The sequence below is a fragment of the Eretmochelys imbricata genome, chromosome 4 (genome assembly GCF_965152235.1).
Source record: "Eretmochelys imbricata isolate rEreImb1 chromosome 4, rEreImb1.hap1, whole genome shotgun sequence".
Taxonomy (NCBI): Eukaryota; Metazoa; Chordata; order Testudines; family Cheloniidae; genus Eretmochelys; species Eretmochelys imbricata.
In genome coordinates, this window is record NC_135575.1 from 146,201,027 (window position 1) to 146,218,640 (window position 17,614).

The following is a 17,614-nucleotide window of genomic DNA, read 5'->3' on the forward strand; positions in this document are numbered from 1 at the left end:
AATAAACACAACGGGGTGGAGAAGCAGAAAAAGTTTATTTGCAGCCGCAAACAAGGTACAGGGAGAATAGAATCTCAAATCCTGCACATCAGAGCAGGTCATTACACACACTTTTATCTTCCTTAATGCTACTACACTGCACATCAGCCAATCAGCTTTGCACAAATGCTCTGCCTTCCTTATATGGGTTACAACAATGTTTATTTCCTGCAACCTCTAACAAGCATTCCTAGCAACTTAAACAACCAGCACATCCTGTCTGGCCTTGTAGCTGTCTCTCCTGTTATCTTTAACTTGGCGCCAGCAAACCTTACACTATGAGGCATTATCTGCGGCTGCAACATTATTTTAAAAGCAAAAGAGCTTACTCAAACCAGCCAGGCCTGGCTTCTATTAAGGGGGGTTGAAAAGAAGTCCTAAGGCCTGCAGCAGGGAGACTTCCTCGACCCTTATGGCCTTCCATCCCCTCGACTTAACTAGTGGCCATGCCCTGGAGTCTCCAACATCACTGTGGGAAGTATCTCAGAGTTTCTTGGTCTTTGATTTACCACCTCAGTCAAAAGAAATCATTATTTTTTCTAGTGGGATGCTTAGCCTGACCAGGTTGCTGGGCCAAGTCACAGACCACAAAGTCGTAAGGTAGAGAGTGAGGATGTGGGGCTGCAAAGCTGGGTCTCACCATGAGGAGCCACTCTGCAGTAGCAAATCTATGACATACTCATGTAGCTGTTGGCAGGATTGGGAGCTACATTTTAAGACCAGACCTAGATAGTGAGTTTAACCAACAGTTGTAGGGAAAAGAGGAAGGTAGGATGGGACGGGGATGCAAGCATCTAGGACTCCATTTGGTGAGTTGGATTCAATCATGTTTTTCTCATTTAATTTCTCTGTCCCTCTCCCTACTTCTGTTTTATTTCTGATTACTTTTATTAGCATAAAAGGAAAGAAGCAGAGGAATTTACCCTGGGCATTTGCATTTCCTCCTGTACATATGCTTCAGTCTGTCTCTAATAGGACGCTTTTTTTAAATAATAATAAACCTCTGGTCTTGCTGCACTTCAAACCTGGTACATTTTCTAAAGTTTTAAAAACATTATTGCTAGCAGGTGCTGGTTGTCCCTTGTACCATGGAAATATTTCTTTTATGATAGTCTCTCTGCCCTGCCCCTCAGGCCCCAAGCTTTCCCAGCCAATCCCACCTGCTTTTTGAGCCCTGGGGCTACAGGAGCCTTGAGAGCTGTTGGATGGTCTATTTGGCTTAGAACAGGATGTGGGGTGATTTGACTTAGAACTGGGCCTTGAGGACGGTAAATGTTTGTTAAGCTTTGGGTCTGGGAACCAGCGGTGTGCTCTATCCTGTGCAGAGATCCTGGCAGGCCCACCCCATCCCTGCCCCAGGCAGTTCATTGGATGGTGCATGACCAGGGATCAAAGGATCCTGTTGTAGCAAAACAGGGCAGAATTTCTTCTTTATTTACTCTCACCCAGGATTTAAATCAGCTTCTGTATCGGATGGCTAAAGGATAGCTAATATGACGCCAATTTGTAAAAAAGATTCCAGATGCAATCCTGGCAATTGCAGACCAGTAAGCCTAACTTCATTACCAGGCAAATTGGTTGAAACTATAGTAAAGAACAGAATCGTCAAGACACATAGATGAACACAATTTGTTGGGCAAGAGTAAGCATGGTTTTTTTTTAAGGGAAGTCATAGAATCATAGAATATCAGGGTTGGAAGGGACCTCAGGAGGTCCACCCTGTGCTCAAAGCAGGACCAATCCCCAATTTTTGCCCCAGATCCCTAAATGGCCTCCTCAAGGATTAGAACTCTCAACCCTGGGTTTAGCAGGCCAATGCTCAAACCACTGAGCTATCCCTCCCCCCTTCTGCCTTACCAATCTACTAGAGTTCTTTGAGGGGGTCAACAAGCATGTGGACAAGGGGGATCCAGTGAATATAGTGTACTTAGATTTTCAGAAACCTTTGACCTCACCAAAGGCTCTTAAGCAAAGTAAGCAGTCATGGGATAAGAGGGAAGGTCCTCTCATGGATCAGTAACTGATTAAAAGACAGGAAACAAAGCGTAGGAATAAATGTTTTCAGAATGGAGAGAGGTAAATAGTGGTGTCCCCCAGGGATCTGTACTGAGACCAGTGCTATTCAACATATTCATAAATGATCAGGAAAAAGGGTGAACAGTGAGGTGGCCAAATTTGCAGATGATACAAAACTACTCAGGATAGTTAAGTTCAAGGCAGACTGCGAAGAATTAAAAAGGAATCTCACAAAACCGGGTGACTGGGCAACAAAATGGCAGATGAAATTCAGTGTTAATAAATGCAAAGTAATGCACATTGGAAAACATAATCCCAACTATACATATAAAATGATGGAAGTCTAAATTAGCTGGTAGCACTCAAGAAAGAGATCTTGGAATCATTGTGGATAGTTCTCTGAAAACATCCACTCAATGTGCAGTGACAGTCAAAAAAGCGAACAGAATGTTGGGAATCATTAGGAATGGGATAAATATATGACAGAAAATATCATATTGCCTCTATATAAATCCATGGTACACCCACATATTGACTACTGTGTGCATATCTGGTCACCCCACCTTAGTTAAAGATATATTGGAATTGGAAAAGACAGCCCCCCAACCTGAAGCAAATACTCACCAGCAACCACACAACAGAACCACTAACCCAGGAACCTATCCTTGCAACAAAGCCCATTGCCAACTGTGCCAACACCCATTTTTTCATGATCTGTGTGTATATAAATCTCCTCACTGTATTTTCCACTTTATGCATCCGATGAAGTGAGCTATAGCTCACAAAAGCTTATGCTCAAATAAATTGACAGGTTTCAGAGTAACAGCCGTGTTAGTCTGTATTCGCAAAAAGAAAAGGAATACTTGTGGCACCTTAGAGACTAACCAATTTATTTGAGCATGAGCTTTCGTGAGCTACAGCTCACTTCATCGGATGCATACCGTGGAAACTGCAGCAGACATTATATACACACAGAGATCATGAAACAATACCTCCTCCCACCCCACTGTCCTGCTGGTAATAGCTTATCTAAAGTGATCATCAAGTTGGGCCATTTCCAGCACAAATCCAGGTTTTCTCACCCTCCACCCCCCCACACACAAACTCACTCTCCTGCTGGTAATAGCCCATCCAAAGTGACCACTCTCCCTACAATGTGCATGATAATCAAGGTGGGCCATTTCCAGCACAAATCCAGGCTTTCTCCCCCCCCCCCCCGGGGACACACACACACAAACTCACTCTCCTGCTGGCAATAGCTCATCCAAACTGACCACTCTCCAAGTTTAAATCCAAGTTTAACCAGAACGTCTGGGGAGGGGGGGTAGGAAAAAACAAGGGGAAATAGGCTACCTTGCATAATGACTTAGCCACTCCCAATCTCTATTTAAGCCTAAATTAATAGTATCCAATTTGCAAATGAATTCCAATTCAGCAGTTTCTCGCTGGAGTCTGGATTTGAAGTTTTTTTGTTTTAAGATAGCGACCTTCATGTCTGTGATTGCATGACCAGAGAGATTGAAGTGTTCTCCGACTGGTTTATGAATGTTATAATTCTTGACATCTGATTTGTGTCCATTTATTCTTTTACGTAGAGACTGTCCAGTTTGACCAATGTAAATGGCAGAGGGGCATTGCTGGCACATGATGGCATATATCACATTGGTGGATGTGCAGGTGAACGAGCCTCTGATAGTGTGGCTGATGTTATTAGGCCCTGTGATGGTGTCCCCTGAATAGATATGTGGGCACAGTTGGCAACGGGCTTTGTTGCAAGGACAAGTTCCTGGGTTAGTGGTTCTGTTGTGTGGTATGTGGTTGTTGGTGAGTATTTGCTTCAGGTTGCGGGGCTGTCTGTAGGCAAGGACTGGCCTGTCTCCCAAGATTTCTGAGAGTGTTGGGTCATCCTTTAGGATAGGTTGTAGATCCTTAATGCGTTGGAGGGGTTTTAGTTGGGGGCTGAAGGTGACGGCTAGTGGCGTTCTGTTATTTTCTTTGTTAGGCCTGTCCTGTAGTAGGTGACTTCTGGGAACTCTTCTGGCTCTATCAATCTGTTTCTTCACTTCCGCAGGTGGGTATTGTAGTTGTAAGAAAGCTTGACAGAGATCTTGTAGGTGTTTGTCTCTGTCTGAGGGGTTGGAGTAAATGCGGTTGTATTGCAGAGCTTGGCTGTGGACGATGGATCGTGTGGTGTGGTCAGGGTGAAAGCTGGAGGCATGTAGGTAGGAATAGCGGTCAGTAGGTTTCCGGTATAGGGTGGTGTTTATGTGACCATTGTTTATTAGCACTGTAGTGTCCAGGAAGTGGATCTCTTGTGTGGACTGGACCAGGCTGAGGTTGATGGTGGGATGGAAGTTGTTGAAATCATGGTGGAATTCCTCAAGGGCTTCTTTTCCATGGGTCCAGATGAAGATGTCATCAGTATAGCGCAAGTAGAGTAGGGGCTTTAGGGGACGAGAGCTGAGGAAGCGTTGTTCTCAATCAGTCATAAAAATGTTGGCATACTGTGGGGCCATGCGGGTACCCATAGCAGTGCCGCTGATCTGAAGGTATACATTGTCCCCAAATGTAAAATAGTTATGGGTAAGGACAAAGTCACAAAGTTCAGCCACCAGGTTAGCCGTGACATTATCGGGGATAGTGTTCTTGATGGCTTGTAGTCCATCTTTATGTGGAATGTTGGTGTAGAGGGCTTCTACATCCATAGTGGCCAGGATGGTGTTATCAGGAAGATCACCAATGGATTGAAGTTTCCTCAGGAAGTCAGTGGTGTCCCAAAGGTAGCTGGGAGTGCTGGTAGCGTAGGGCTGAGGAGGGAGTCTACATAGCCAGACAATCCTGCTGTCAGGGTGCCAATGCCTGAGATGATGGGGCGCCCAGGATTTCCAGGTTTATGGATCTTGGGTAGTAGATAGAATATCCCAGGTCGGGGTTCCAGGGGTGTGTCTGTGCGGATTTCATCTTGTGCTTTCCTATCCATCACAGGGCCTAATAACATCAGCCACACTATCAGAGGCTTGTTCACCTGCACATCCACCAATGTGATATATGCCATCATGTGCCAGCAATGCCCCTCTGCCATTTACATTGGACAAACTGGACAGTCTCTACGTAAAAGAATAAATGGACACAAATCAGATGTCAAGAATTATAACATTCATAAACCAGTCGGAGAACACTTCAATCTCTCTGGTCACGCAATCACAGACATGAAGGTCGCTACCTTAAAACAAAAAAACTTCAAATCCAGACTCCAGCGAGAAACTGCTGAATTGGAATTCATTTGCAAATTGGATACTATTAATTTAGGCTTAAATAGAGACTGGGAGTGGCTAAGTCATTATGTAAGGTAGCCTATTTCCCCTTGTTTTTTCCTACCCCCCCTCCCCAGACGTTCTGGTTAAACTTGGATTTAAACTTGGAGAGTGGTCAGTTTGGATGAGCTATTGCCAGCAGGAGAGTGAGTTTGTGTGTGTGTCCCCGGGGGGGGGGGGGGAGAAAACCTGGATTTGTGCTGGAAATGGCCCAACTTGATGATCACTTTAGATAAGCTATTACCAGCAGGACAGTGGGGTGGGAGGAGGTATTGTTTCATGATCTCTGTGTGTATATAATGTCTGCTGCAGTTTCCACGGTATGCATCCGATGAAGTGAGCTGTAGCTCACGAAAGCTCATGCTCAAATAAATTGGTTAGTCTCTAAGGTGCCACAAGTACTCCTTTTCTTTTTTCAAATAAATTGGTTAGTCTCTAAGGTGCCACAAGTACTCCTTTTCTTTTTGTGAATACAGGCTAACACGGCTGCTATTCTGAAACCTATAAAGTCATGACTGGTGTGGAGAAAATAAATAAGGAAGTGTTATTTACTCCTCACAACACAAGAACTAGGGGTCACCCAATGAAATTAATAGGCAGCAGGTTTAAAACAAACAAAAGGAAGTATTTCTTCACACAACGCACAGTCAATCTGTAGAACTCCTTGCCAGACGATATTGTGAAGGCCAAGATTATAACAGGGTTCAAAAAAGAACTAGATAAGGCCATGGAGGATAGGCCCATCGATGGCTATTAGCCAATGTGGCAGGGATGCAAAACCATGGTCTGAAGTGTCCCTACCCTCTGTTTGCCAGGAGCTAGGAATGGGTGACAAGGGATGGATGACTTGATGATTACCTGTTCTGTTCATTCCCTCTGAAGCACCTGGCATTGGCCACTGTTGGAAGACAGGATACTGGGCTAGAAGGACCATTGGTCTGGCCCAGTATGGGGCTGTTCTTATGTTAAGGGCTGTTGTAAAGAGGACAGTGATCAATTGTTCTCCATGTCCACTGAAGGTAGGACAAGAAGTAAATGGCTTAATCTGCAACAAGGGAGATTTCAGTTTGGTACAGGGGAACCCTATTTATCCGATCTACTTGGGACCAGGGCCCGATTGCATAATCAAAAATTTGGATAATCAGGAGAATGGGCGGGGCTTGTACTGTCAAGTCCCGGCGGAGGGGCTCAGTTCAGTTAATACAGAAAGATGATTAAACAGTGTTCTACTGTATTAGGAAAAACTTTCTAATGATAAAGGTAGTTAAGCTCTGGAACAGGCTTCCAATGGAGGTGGATTCTCTGTAATTTGAAATCTTTAAACTACGATTTGAGGACTTCAGTAACTCAGGGAAAGGTGAAGGATCTATTACAGGAAGGGGAGGGTGGAGTTCTGTGGCCTGTGATGTGCAGGAGGTTAGATTACATGATCATGATGGTTCCTTCTGACCTTTGAGTCTGAGCTGTGGAACCTCCATCACTGGAGGTTTCTAAGAATAGGTTGGCCAGACACCTGTCAGGGATGTTCTAGGTTTACTTGGTTCTGCCTCAGTGCAGGGGATAGAACTTCATGACTTCTCAAGGTCCCTTCCAGCCCTGCATTTCTATGATTTCATGGTCTGTCCTTCATGGTAAAGATTCTCTTAGGTGCTTCTTCTGGCTCTGCTGGCTGAAAAGTCGGGCATACTCATGGGCATGACACATTCACACAGTGTTCCCAGCATGTTGTCAGTTACTGCTTGGAATTGAGTAGTGATGTCACCTACTGAAATGGCTGTGAGGGCCTTCCCTGCAATTACTACTTACGTGAGTAAGAGGGGTCTGCTCCTCCATAGGCGCCAACTTCTTCTGGAGCCGTTGGGTGCTTGATGCCCCCGGCCCTGCCCGACTCCACCCCTGCCGCACCCTCTCCCGCCCCCATTCCAACCCCTTCCCCAAAGTCTCCGCCCCCATTCCAACCCTGTCCCCGCCCCCTCCCTGCCCCTATTCGACTCCTTCCCCATATCCCCACCACGTTCCTGCTCCTCCCCACTCCCTCACAGCGCTTGCTACAGCTGTTTGGTGGCGGCAAGCTCTGGGAGGGAGGGAGGAGCTGGGAGGAGATGGAGGAGGAGGTGGGGGGGGCGGGGACCTTGGCTGCTGGTGCGTGAAGAGCACCCACTAATTTTTCCCCTTGGATGCTCCAGCCCCAGAGCATCCACGGAGTCGGCACCTATGCGCTCCTCTCCTCTTGCACTCAATCCTTGACATCAGTGGCTGGTTGTGCTTTTCACAGTGCCTGTGTCATGACTGTTTGCTCTGTCCCTGCAGGCAGAGTGTCATAATTACATCCGCATTCTGGAGTTTGCTGATGAGAGCCACCTCTATACCTGCGGGACCTTTGCTTTTGATCCACAGTGCGGCTTCATTGTAAGGGCTCAGTGCCTGTTGGGGAAGAGGGAGGGAGTAAAGGGAGGGTTGAATGGGCCAGGAGAAGAGTCCAGTGCTGTCTGCTTGGGGAAGTGGGCAGAGATCAGGAAGGATGAACCTAAAGCTAATGAGAGGCTTTTCTGTGGCTTCATCACCCTGGTTCGAGCTCTCAGAGGCCATAAGGAATACACCCTCAGCCTCTTGGTGAGCTATGGAAGTAGTATCCCCATTTTGCAGAAGGAGAAGTGAGTTGCCCAAGGTCATGCCAGGAGTCTGTGTCAGAACCAGGGGTTGAACCCTCCTGAGGCCCCAGGCAGTGTTTTAACCAGAGAACATTCCCTCCATATATTAAATTTCCAGTCCTGAGTGGGGTGGTAGTAAGGCAGGAACCCAGGGAAGGATTGGGGCCTCCAGTGAGTGGTTAACGGCCTTTGTAACGAAGTACTTCAGCAAAAAATAAATGCTCTCTTGGCTGCAGTAACAAGTTAAACAAGGGAGGGGACAAGTCCTGGGGCTTCCACCATTGAGAGTCCACACAATCCAGCTTAACATCAGCCTGTCCCACCCCAGACAGCCTGCATGGGGGGTGGTGTCTGTTAGCCCCTCCCCAAACCCAAATGGGGTGGCTGAACTTTCTCTGCTTTTATTGCAGAAAGTGGCCAATTTCAGCAGTGTGGAGCGGCAGGAAAGTGGCCGGGGGAAATGCCCCTTTGAGCCTACGCAACAGTCAGCAGCTGTAATGGTCGGTACGTTTGTCACAGTGTCAGCGGCATTTTGGTTTGGTCTGGAACTCAGTGCAGGGAGCAAGACTGTGGCTCTGGAAGGAAGAAGCATGTTGGGGGTAGCAGCAGCAAGCGAACAAGCTTCCCTCACCATCCAGGTGTAAAGGGATTTCAGTCCTTGGCCTCCTCTGCGGAGACTGCTTGCAGGGCTGGTTAGTTACAGTTGCAATGTGGACATCTGTCTATTAGGAACTGGACAGAAGCACCAGCCCTCCATTCCCCAGAGTCTCCACATGGGGGCAATGACTTCCTGGGATTACTATCTATCTCTGAATGGAACCGGTGACCTATGTGTAAAACGCCATAATCCATGTCCCGACCCGGAGCTGGAGAGGGATACAAATTACACTGCGCACATCACAGAGCGGCATCTGCTGCTGCCCAGTCCAGGAGCTGGCACAGGCCACATGAGGTCTGCACCACCTTGAGCCATTTAGTGTTTGAAAGTGAACGCTTTTTAAATACATTGACCTGAGCATCCCGGACTGAGGCTACCAAGGCCCAGGGTGTCCCCATGACCTAGAATCTCCCAAACCTGGTCCTCGTCTTGCCTGTGCTTGAGCCATGGGGAGCCAGGCAGAGTGCAGTGGCTGACTTGGTTAGGAAGATTCCCTTCCATCTCCAACTGGAGAAGGGTGCCATGAGACTGGGTTAGCACCGAGGCCACAAGTGGTAGCCACTAGCATTCTAAACTAGCTGCTGATGAACCTGGGTGGAAAATGGAGTAAAATCCAGCCTCTCCTTGCCATCCAGATGTTACATCAAGGCCCGATAAGCCACATTTTCCTTATAGGTTCAGGCACAGCTCGGCATTACAGCCTGGCCACTGTGTACTCCTTTCCCCTCCCCAATCTCTTTCCCTGAATTGCACATTGGTCTTCTGTGTCTTTCACACCTGTCACATCTTGGACCTTCCTCTAGATGGTGTCCTGTATGCTGCCACTGTCAGCAACTTCCTGGGGACACAGCCCATCATCTCCAGAGCAACAGGAAACCTTGAGGAGCGCATCCGGACAGAGTTCTCAGTGACCTGGCTGAATGGTGAGTGACCAATGGAGATCATAGAATCAGAATATCAGGGTTAGAAGGGACCTCAGGAGGTTATCTAGTCCAACCTCCTGCTCAAAGCAGAACCAGTCCCCAACTATATCATCCCAGCCAGGGCTTTGTCAAGCCTGACCTTAAAAACTTCTAAGGAAGGAGATTCCACCACCTCCCTAGGTAACCCATTCCAATGTTACACCACCCTCCTGGGGAAAAAGTTTTTCCTAATATCCAACCTAAACCTCCCCCACTGCAACTTGTGACCATTACTCCTCGTTCTGTCATCTGCTACCACTGAGAACAGTCTAGATCCATCCTCTTTGTAACCCGCTTTCAGGGAGTTGAAAGCAGGTATCAAATTCCCCCTCATTCTTCTCTTCTGCAGACTAAACAATCCCAGTTCCCTCAGCCTCTCCTCATAGGTCATGTGTTCCAGTCCCCTAATCATTTTTGTTGCCCTCTGCTGGACTCTTTCCAATTTTTCCACATCCTTCCTGTAGTAGGGTGCCCAAAACTGGACACAGTACTCCACATGACGCCTGACCAATGCCGAATAGAGGGGAATGATCACGTCCCTCGATCTGCTGGCAATGCCCCTACTTATACAGCCCAAAATGCCATTAGCCTTCTTGGCAACAAGGGCACACTGTTGACTCATATCTAGCTTCTCATCCACTGTAACCCCTAGGTCCTTTTCTGCAGAACTGCTGCCAAGCCATTTGGTCCCTAGTCTGAAGCAGTGCATGGGATTCTTCTGTCCTAAGTGCAGGACGCTGCACTTGTCCTTGTTGAACCTCCATCAGATTTCTTTTGGCCCAATCCTTTAATTTGTCTAGGGCCCTCTGTATCCTATCCCTACCCTCCAGTATATCTACCACTCCTCCCAGTTTAGTGTCATCTGCAAACTTGCTGAGGGTGCAGTCCACGCCATTCTTCAGATCATTAATGAAGATATTGAAGAAAACCGGCCCCAGGACTGACCCTTGGGGCACTCCGCTTGATACCGGCTGCCAACTAGAAATGGAGCCATTGATCACTACCCGTTGAGCCCGATGATCTATCCAGCTTTCTATCCACCTTATAGTCCATTCATCCGGCCCATACTACTTTAAGTTGCTGGCAAGAATACTGTGGGAGACCGTGTCAAAAGCTTTGCTAAAGTCAAGGAACAACACGTCCACTGCTTTTCCTTCATCCACAGAACCAGTTATCTCGTCATAGAAGGCAATTAGATTAGTCAAGCATGACTTGCCCTTGGTGAATCCATGCTGACTCTTCCTGATCACTTTCCTCTCCTTCAGTGCTTCAGAATTGATTCCTTGAGGACCTGCTCCATGATTTTTCCAGGGACTGAGGTGAGGCTGACTGGCCTGTAGTTCCCAGGATCCTCCTTCTTCCCTTTTTTAAAGATGGGCACTACATTAGCCTTTTTCCAGTCGTCCGGGACTTCCCCCGATCGCCATGAGTTTTCAAAGATAATGGCCAATGGCTCTGCAATCACATCCGCCAACTCCTTTAGCACTCTCAGATGCAATGCATCCGGCGCCATGGACTTGTGCACGTCCAGCTTTTCTAAATAGTCCCAAACCACTTCTTTCTCCACAGAGGGCTGGTCACCTCCTCCCCATGCTGTACTGCCGAGTGCAGCAGTCTGGGAGCTGACCTTGTTCGTGAAGACAGAGGCAAAAAAAGCATTGAGTACATTAGCTTTTTCCACATCCTCTGTCACTAGGTTTCCACCCTCATTCAGTAAGGGGCCCGCACTTTCCTTGACTTTCTTCTTGTTGCTAACATGCCTGAAGAAACCCTTCTTGTTACTCTTAACATCTCTTGCTAGCTGCAACTCCAGGTGTGATTTGGCCTTCCTGATTTCACTCCTGTATGCCTGAGCAATATTTTTATACACCTCCCTGGTGATTTGTCCCATCTTCCACTTCTTGTAAGCTTCTTTTTTGTGTTTAAGATCAGCAAGGATTTCACTGTTAAGCCAAGCTGGTTGCCTGCCATATTTACTATTCTTTCGACGCATCAGAATGGTTTGTTCCTGCAACGTCAATAAGGATTCTTTAAAATACAGCCAGCTCTCCTGGACCCCTTACCCCCTCTTGTTTGTTCTCCCATGGATCCTGCCCATCAATTCCTTGAGGGAGTCAAAGTCTGCTGTTCTGAAGCCCAGGGTCCAAGATTCTGCCCATGTTAAGTCTCTAAGGGATCTGAGGACAGAGAGAAGGGGGGAGATGGATGTTTCTGAGGGGGACGGCGGTGGGAGTCTTTGAGACCATCAATGGCCAATGACATAAAGAGAAGATGCCAAGTGAATCCTGCCTCCTCTTGGCCCCTGAGAGTGTCATAGAATATCAGGGTTGGAAGGGACCTCAGGAGGTCATCGAGTCCAACCCCCTGCTCAAAGCAGGACTGATCTCCAATTAAATCATCCCAGCCAGGGCTTTGTCAAGCCTGACCTTAAAAACTTCTAAGGAAGGAGATTCCACCACCTCCCTAGGTAACGCATTCCAGTGTTTCACCACCCTCCTAGTGAAAAAGTTTTTCCTAATATCCAACCTAAACCTCCCCCACTGCAACTTGAGACCACTACTCCTCGTTCTGTCATCTGCTACCACTGAGAACAGTCTAGATCCATCCTCTTTGTAACCCCCTTTCAGGTAGTTGAAAGCAGCTATCAAATCCCCACTCATTCTTCTCTTCCGTAGACTAAACATCCCCAGTTCCCTCAGCCTCTCCTCATAACTCATGTGTTCCAGTCCCCTCATCATTTTTGTTGCCCTCCATTGGATTCTCTCCAATTTTTCCATATCCTTCTTGTAGTGTGGGGCCCAAAACTGGACACAGTACTCCAGATGAGGCCTCACCAGTGTCGAATAGAGGGGAACGATCACGTCCCTCGATCTGCTGGCAATGCCCCTACTTATACAGCCCAAAATGCCATTGGCCTTCTTGGCAACAAGGGCACACTGTTGACTCATATCCAGCTTCTCGTCCACTGTAACCCCTAGGTCCTTTTCTGCAGAACTGCTGCCGAGCCATTCGGTCCCTAGTCTGTAGCGGTGCATTGGATTCTTCCGTCCTAAGTGCAGGACTCTGCACTTGTCCTTGTTGAACCTCATCAGATTTCTTTTGGCCCAATCTTTCAATTTGTCTAGGTCCCACTATATCCTATCCCTACCCTCCAGCATATCTACCTCTCCTCCCAGTTTAGTGTCATCTGCAAACTTGCTGAGGGTGCAATCCACACCATCCTCCAGATCATTTATGAAGATATTGAACAAAACCGGCCCCAGAACCGACCCCTGGGGCACTTCACTTGATACCGGCTACCAACTAGACATGGAGCCATTGATCACTACCCATTGAGCCCGACAATCTCTAGCCAGCTTTCTATCCACCTTATCGTCCATTCATCCAATCCATACTTTTTTTAACGTGCTGGCAAGAATACTGTGGGAGACCGTGTCAAAAGCTTTGCTAAAGTCAAGGAACAACACGTCCACTGCTTTCCCTTCATCCACAGAGCCAGTTATCTCGTCATAGAAGGCGATTAGATTAGTCAGGCATGACCTTCCCTTGGTGAATCCATGCTGACTCTTCCTGATCACTTTCTTCTCCTCTAAGTGCTTCAGGATTGATTCTTTGAGGACCTGCTCCATGATTTTTCCAGGGACTGAGGTGAGGCTGACTGGCCTGTAGTTCCCAGGATCCTCCTTCTTCCCTTTTTTAAAGATGGGCACTACATTAGCCTTTTTCTAGTCGTCCGGGACTTCTGATGGCCATGAGTTTTCAAAGATAATGGCCAATGGCTCTGCAATCACATCCGCCAACTCCTTTAGCACTCTCGGATGCAATGCATCCAGCGCCATGGACTTGTGCACGTCCAGCTTTTCTAAATAGTCCCGAACCACTTCTTTTTCCACAGAGCGCAGGTCACCTCCTCCGCATGCTGTGCTGCCCAGTGCAGCAATCTGGGAGCTGACCTTGTTCGTGAAGACAGAGGCAAAAAACTAGTGTCCATGGCAGGTAGGGATGATATCAATATACTGGCCCTTTGCCCAGGAACAGTAGTAGTCACGTGTGGGGGGGGGGGGGGAGGGATCTGCTTGTTCAGCATTTGAAGCTCTGATAGTTCATTTCCTGTTGTGATAGTCTTTCACCTGTATCCATAGACCCAGTCTTTGTGGGCTCCACTTTCCTGAGAGGGGGCGAGAGTGGAGAGAATGACAAAATCTATTTCTTCTTCACGGAGACAGCCAGAGAGTACGACTTCTATGAACAAGTGAGGGTCCCACGTGTGGCCAGAGTCTGCAAGGTACGATCCGCAGGGCTCCCACAATGCAGAAGGGAGGGGATGGCCTCGCAGGCACTTGGCAGTTTCTTTGCAAAGTGAAAGCTGCCTGCCAGTCCGAGGGTGTCTGCCACTCTCAGGAGGAGGTAAAAAGTAATTACCTTTATCTGGCCAGGACACCAGTGTGACGGGTTGGATCACAGAAACCCCTTGGGAACTGCCAACTGATGTGCTGAGACTACCCTTGAGCCTGTTTCCCCTGGCAGCTTGAGACTTCAGTGCCCTGCCTGGTTTGAGCCAGATACGCTAGTCTGCTGCAAACCCAGACCCAGGTCTGAACCATGTCCCCTAACAGCTGCAGGCTTAATTGAAAACAGTTTAAGAAGTGTTTCTGTTTCCAGCACTCAGATGCCCACTCCCAATGGCGTCCAAACCCCAAATAAATCTGTTTTACCCTGTATAAAGCTTATGTAGGGTAAACTCATAAATTGTTTGCCCTCTGTAGCACTGATGGAGCTGTTTGCCCGCCCTCCCCTCCCCCAGGTATTAATACATACTCTGGGTTAATTAATAAGTAAAAAGTGATTTTATTAAATACAAAAAGTAGGATTCAAGTGGTTCCAAGTAATGACAGACAGAACAAAGTAAATTACTAGACAAAATAAAATAAAACACAGAAGTCTATGCCTAATACAGTAAGAAAGTGATTACTGCTGAAATCTCACCCTCAGAGATGATCCAGTAAGCTTCTTTTACAGACTAGTCTCCTTCTTGTCTGGGTCCAGCAATCGCTCCCACCCCTGTGGTTATTGTCCTTTGTTCCAGTCTCTTTTAGGTAACCTTTGGGTGTGGAGAGGCTATCTCTTGAGCCAGCTGAAGACAAAATGGAGAGGTTTTCAGGGGCTTAAATAGACTTTCTCTTGTGGGTGGTCCCCCTCCTCTCTCCTATCCAAATTCAGCTCAAAGATGGAGTTTTGGAGTCACATGGGCAAGTCACATGTCCATGCATGACTGAATTCCTTACCAGCCAGGCCACATTCCTGGGAAAGCTCAGATGTGGATTGGCGTCTCTAAGTTCATTGTTGGCTTAAGTGTTTCTTGATTGGGCACTTACTGAGAATAGTCTTTTCTCAGGAAGCTCTGACCAACTGCTTCACTGAAGCTACTTAAAATTAAACAAGTACATAGCCAATATTCATAACTTTGAATACAAAAATGATACATGCATACAAATAGGATGAATATATTTAGTAGATCATAACCTTTACAGAGATATGTTACATTCATAAGCATATTCCCATAAAGCATTATGGGGTGCACCGTCACAACCAGAACTGGAAACCTGCTTCTGCCAGAAGAACCTATAAGATATGCAGTGATGGTACATAGCGAGGCCCTCACTTTTACATCTCGCTGTCAGGAGCACAATATGTCCTGCCACCGCTTGGAGCCAGGGGTGTCAATGTGGACTTGGAGCCCCTCTGCTCTCTAGGTTTCCTGAAGAACATCTTCCATCCCTGATCAGATTCCGTCACTAAACTGAGCCCTGCTGTATCTCCGAGATTCCATCCACTCCTCTCCATCCACACAGCCAAACTCCGGTCCTGGCATTGGACATCCGCACCTCCACCACAGCAAATTCCTCCTCTCTGGTCTCCCTGACACACACCTACCTCTCATCTCTGTCCAAATCTCCACTGCAAAAATAACCTATCTCACTGCACCCCCAGAGCATGTTCAGCTCCTGGTGAGCCTTGTGGGCTCCCTTTGAACTCCTATGACAGGTTTCAGAGTAACAGCCGTGTTAGTCTGCATTCGCAAAAAGAAAAGGAGTACTTGTGGCACCTTAGAGACTAACCAATTTATTTGAGCATAAGCTTTCGTGAGCTACAGCTCATTTCATCGGATGCATACTGTGGAAAATACAGAAGACGTTTTTATACACCCAAACCATGAAAAAATGGGTGTTTATCACTACAAAAGGTTTTCTCTCCCGCCACCCCAAAACGGGGGAATAAGGAAAAAACAAGTTGAAAGTTGCAATATTACAACAGAAAAACTTCAAAACCAGACTCCAGCGAGAGACTGCTGAATTGGAATTCATTTGCAAATTGGATACAATTAACTTAGGCTTGAATAGAGACTGGGAGTGGCTAAGTCATTATGCAAGGTAACCTATTTCCCCTTGTTTTTTCCTTACCCCCTGCCCCCCGTTCCTCAGACGTCCTTGTTAAACCCTGGATTTGTGCTGGAAATGGCCCACCTTGATTATCATACACATTGTAAGGAGAGTGATCACTTTAGATAAGCTATTACCAGCAGGAGAGTGGGGTGGGGGGAGAGAAAACCTTTTGTAGTGATAAACACCCATTTTTTCATGGTTTGTGTGTATAAAAAGATCTTCTGTATTTTCCACAGTATGCATCCGATGAAGTGAGCTGTAGCTCAAATAAATTGGTTAGACTCTAAGGTGCCACAAGTACTCCTTTTCTTTGAACTCCTAGTTCCCCCTCCTGCCTCTCAGCCTCATCTCCTCTAACTTCTCCATGATCTCTGTCCTCAGCTCCTGCTGCTTGCCCGGACATTTCTGCCTGTACTTCCTCTGCACTGCCTCCTGTGCAGTCTCCTCCTCTCCATCATATGGGCCGTCATCCATGTCCTGCTTGTCTGCATCTCCCACAAGCATCTCTGTGCTTTCCTCCATGGCTCCTCTTCTGTCCATGAGCTAATCCATAAAGACTGTCCTATCCTCCTCCATGACCCTTTCCAAGCCCCACCTCTGCTGTGACATCAATAGTAAATAGCCAGCTTGAAGGGCTAGGCAGGGTCTTCCAGTGTCATTAAAGTTGATTGCTTGTTGAATACCTTTTAAAAACTAATCTGTAACTGTGTGTCTTTCTGCCGTGTTACCCCAGTATGCCCTCCCCCACTTCCTTAGCTGCTTATGTCCACCTGTTACTGCTTGTCTTAAGTTATGAACTCTTTGGGACAGTGCCTCTCTTTGTGTCTACGCAGCACCCAGCACAACGGGGCTCTGATGTGTGATTTGGCTCTTATTTGTCATTATTTATATTATCATACTGCCTAGAAGCCCCAGTCATGGACCAAGAGCCCATTGTACTAGTGCAAAATACAAACCCAAAAGGCTGTCACTGCCTCAAAGGGCTTACAATGTAAGTATAAGACAAGAAATGACAGATGGATACAGACAGAGTACAAGGAAACAATGAGACAATATTGGTCAGCACAAAAGACAGTCGTGTCAGTGAACCAGCAGCCTAAACGTTGTCAAGTTTTTGTAGGCTTCACAGCAGTTTTAAGAAGGCATTTGAAGGAAAACAGTGAGTTAGTTTTGCAGATGTTTGTGAGGAGCACCTTCCACGTTCAAGAGGCAGCATGGGAAAAAGCATGGAAGGTGCTTGTTTGAAAATTTACAAGTGGGTGGTGCAGGATGGCATCATGGGCTGATCGGAGGCAGGAGTCAATCTGTCAGTACGAAAGCCACTATAGGCTCTACAATAATACAGAAATAAAGAACACAGGTTGCCATACTGACTACTGATTACATCCATGCTTAATAAAAATGCTTCATTTGTAAATTATCTGCATCTACTGTAAACCTTCCAGTGTGCCCCTGCAGAATCTAAGTCCAGCTTGCTGTGCAGCGGAGGGAGGGGCTTTACCTTCATTATCATTGTAAATTCCATGATCAG

The 17,614-nt window shown here is 47.0% G+C and overlaps 1 protein-coding gene across 1 annotated transcript in view; it reads left to right on the forward strand.

Moving 5' to 3' along the window:
- SEMA4F (ssemaphorin 4F) overlaps positions 1 to 17,614 on the forward strand; it is a 135,577-nt gene that overhangs the window by 77,877 nt on the left and 40,086 nt on the right. The window contains exons 4-7 of the mRNA XM_077814737.1: positions 7,684 to 7,778; positions 8,431 to 8,524; positions 9,482 to 9,601; positions 13,783 to 13,925. Of these exons, the coding sequence (XP_077670863.1) occupies positions 7,684 to 7,778; positions 8,431 to 8,524; positions 9,482 to 9,601; positions 13,783 to 13,925 (452 nt within the window). The remainder of the gene's footprint in view (positions 1 to 7,683; positions 7,779 to 8,430; positions 8,525 to 9,481; positions 9,602 to 13,782; positions 13,926 to 17,614) is intronic.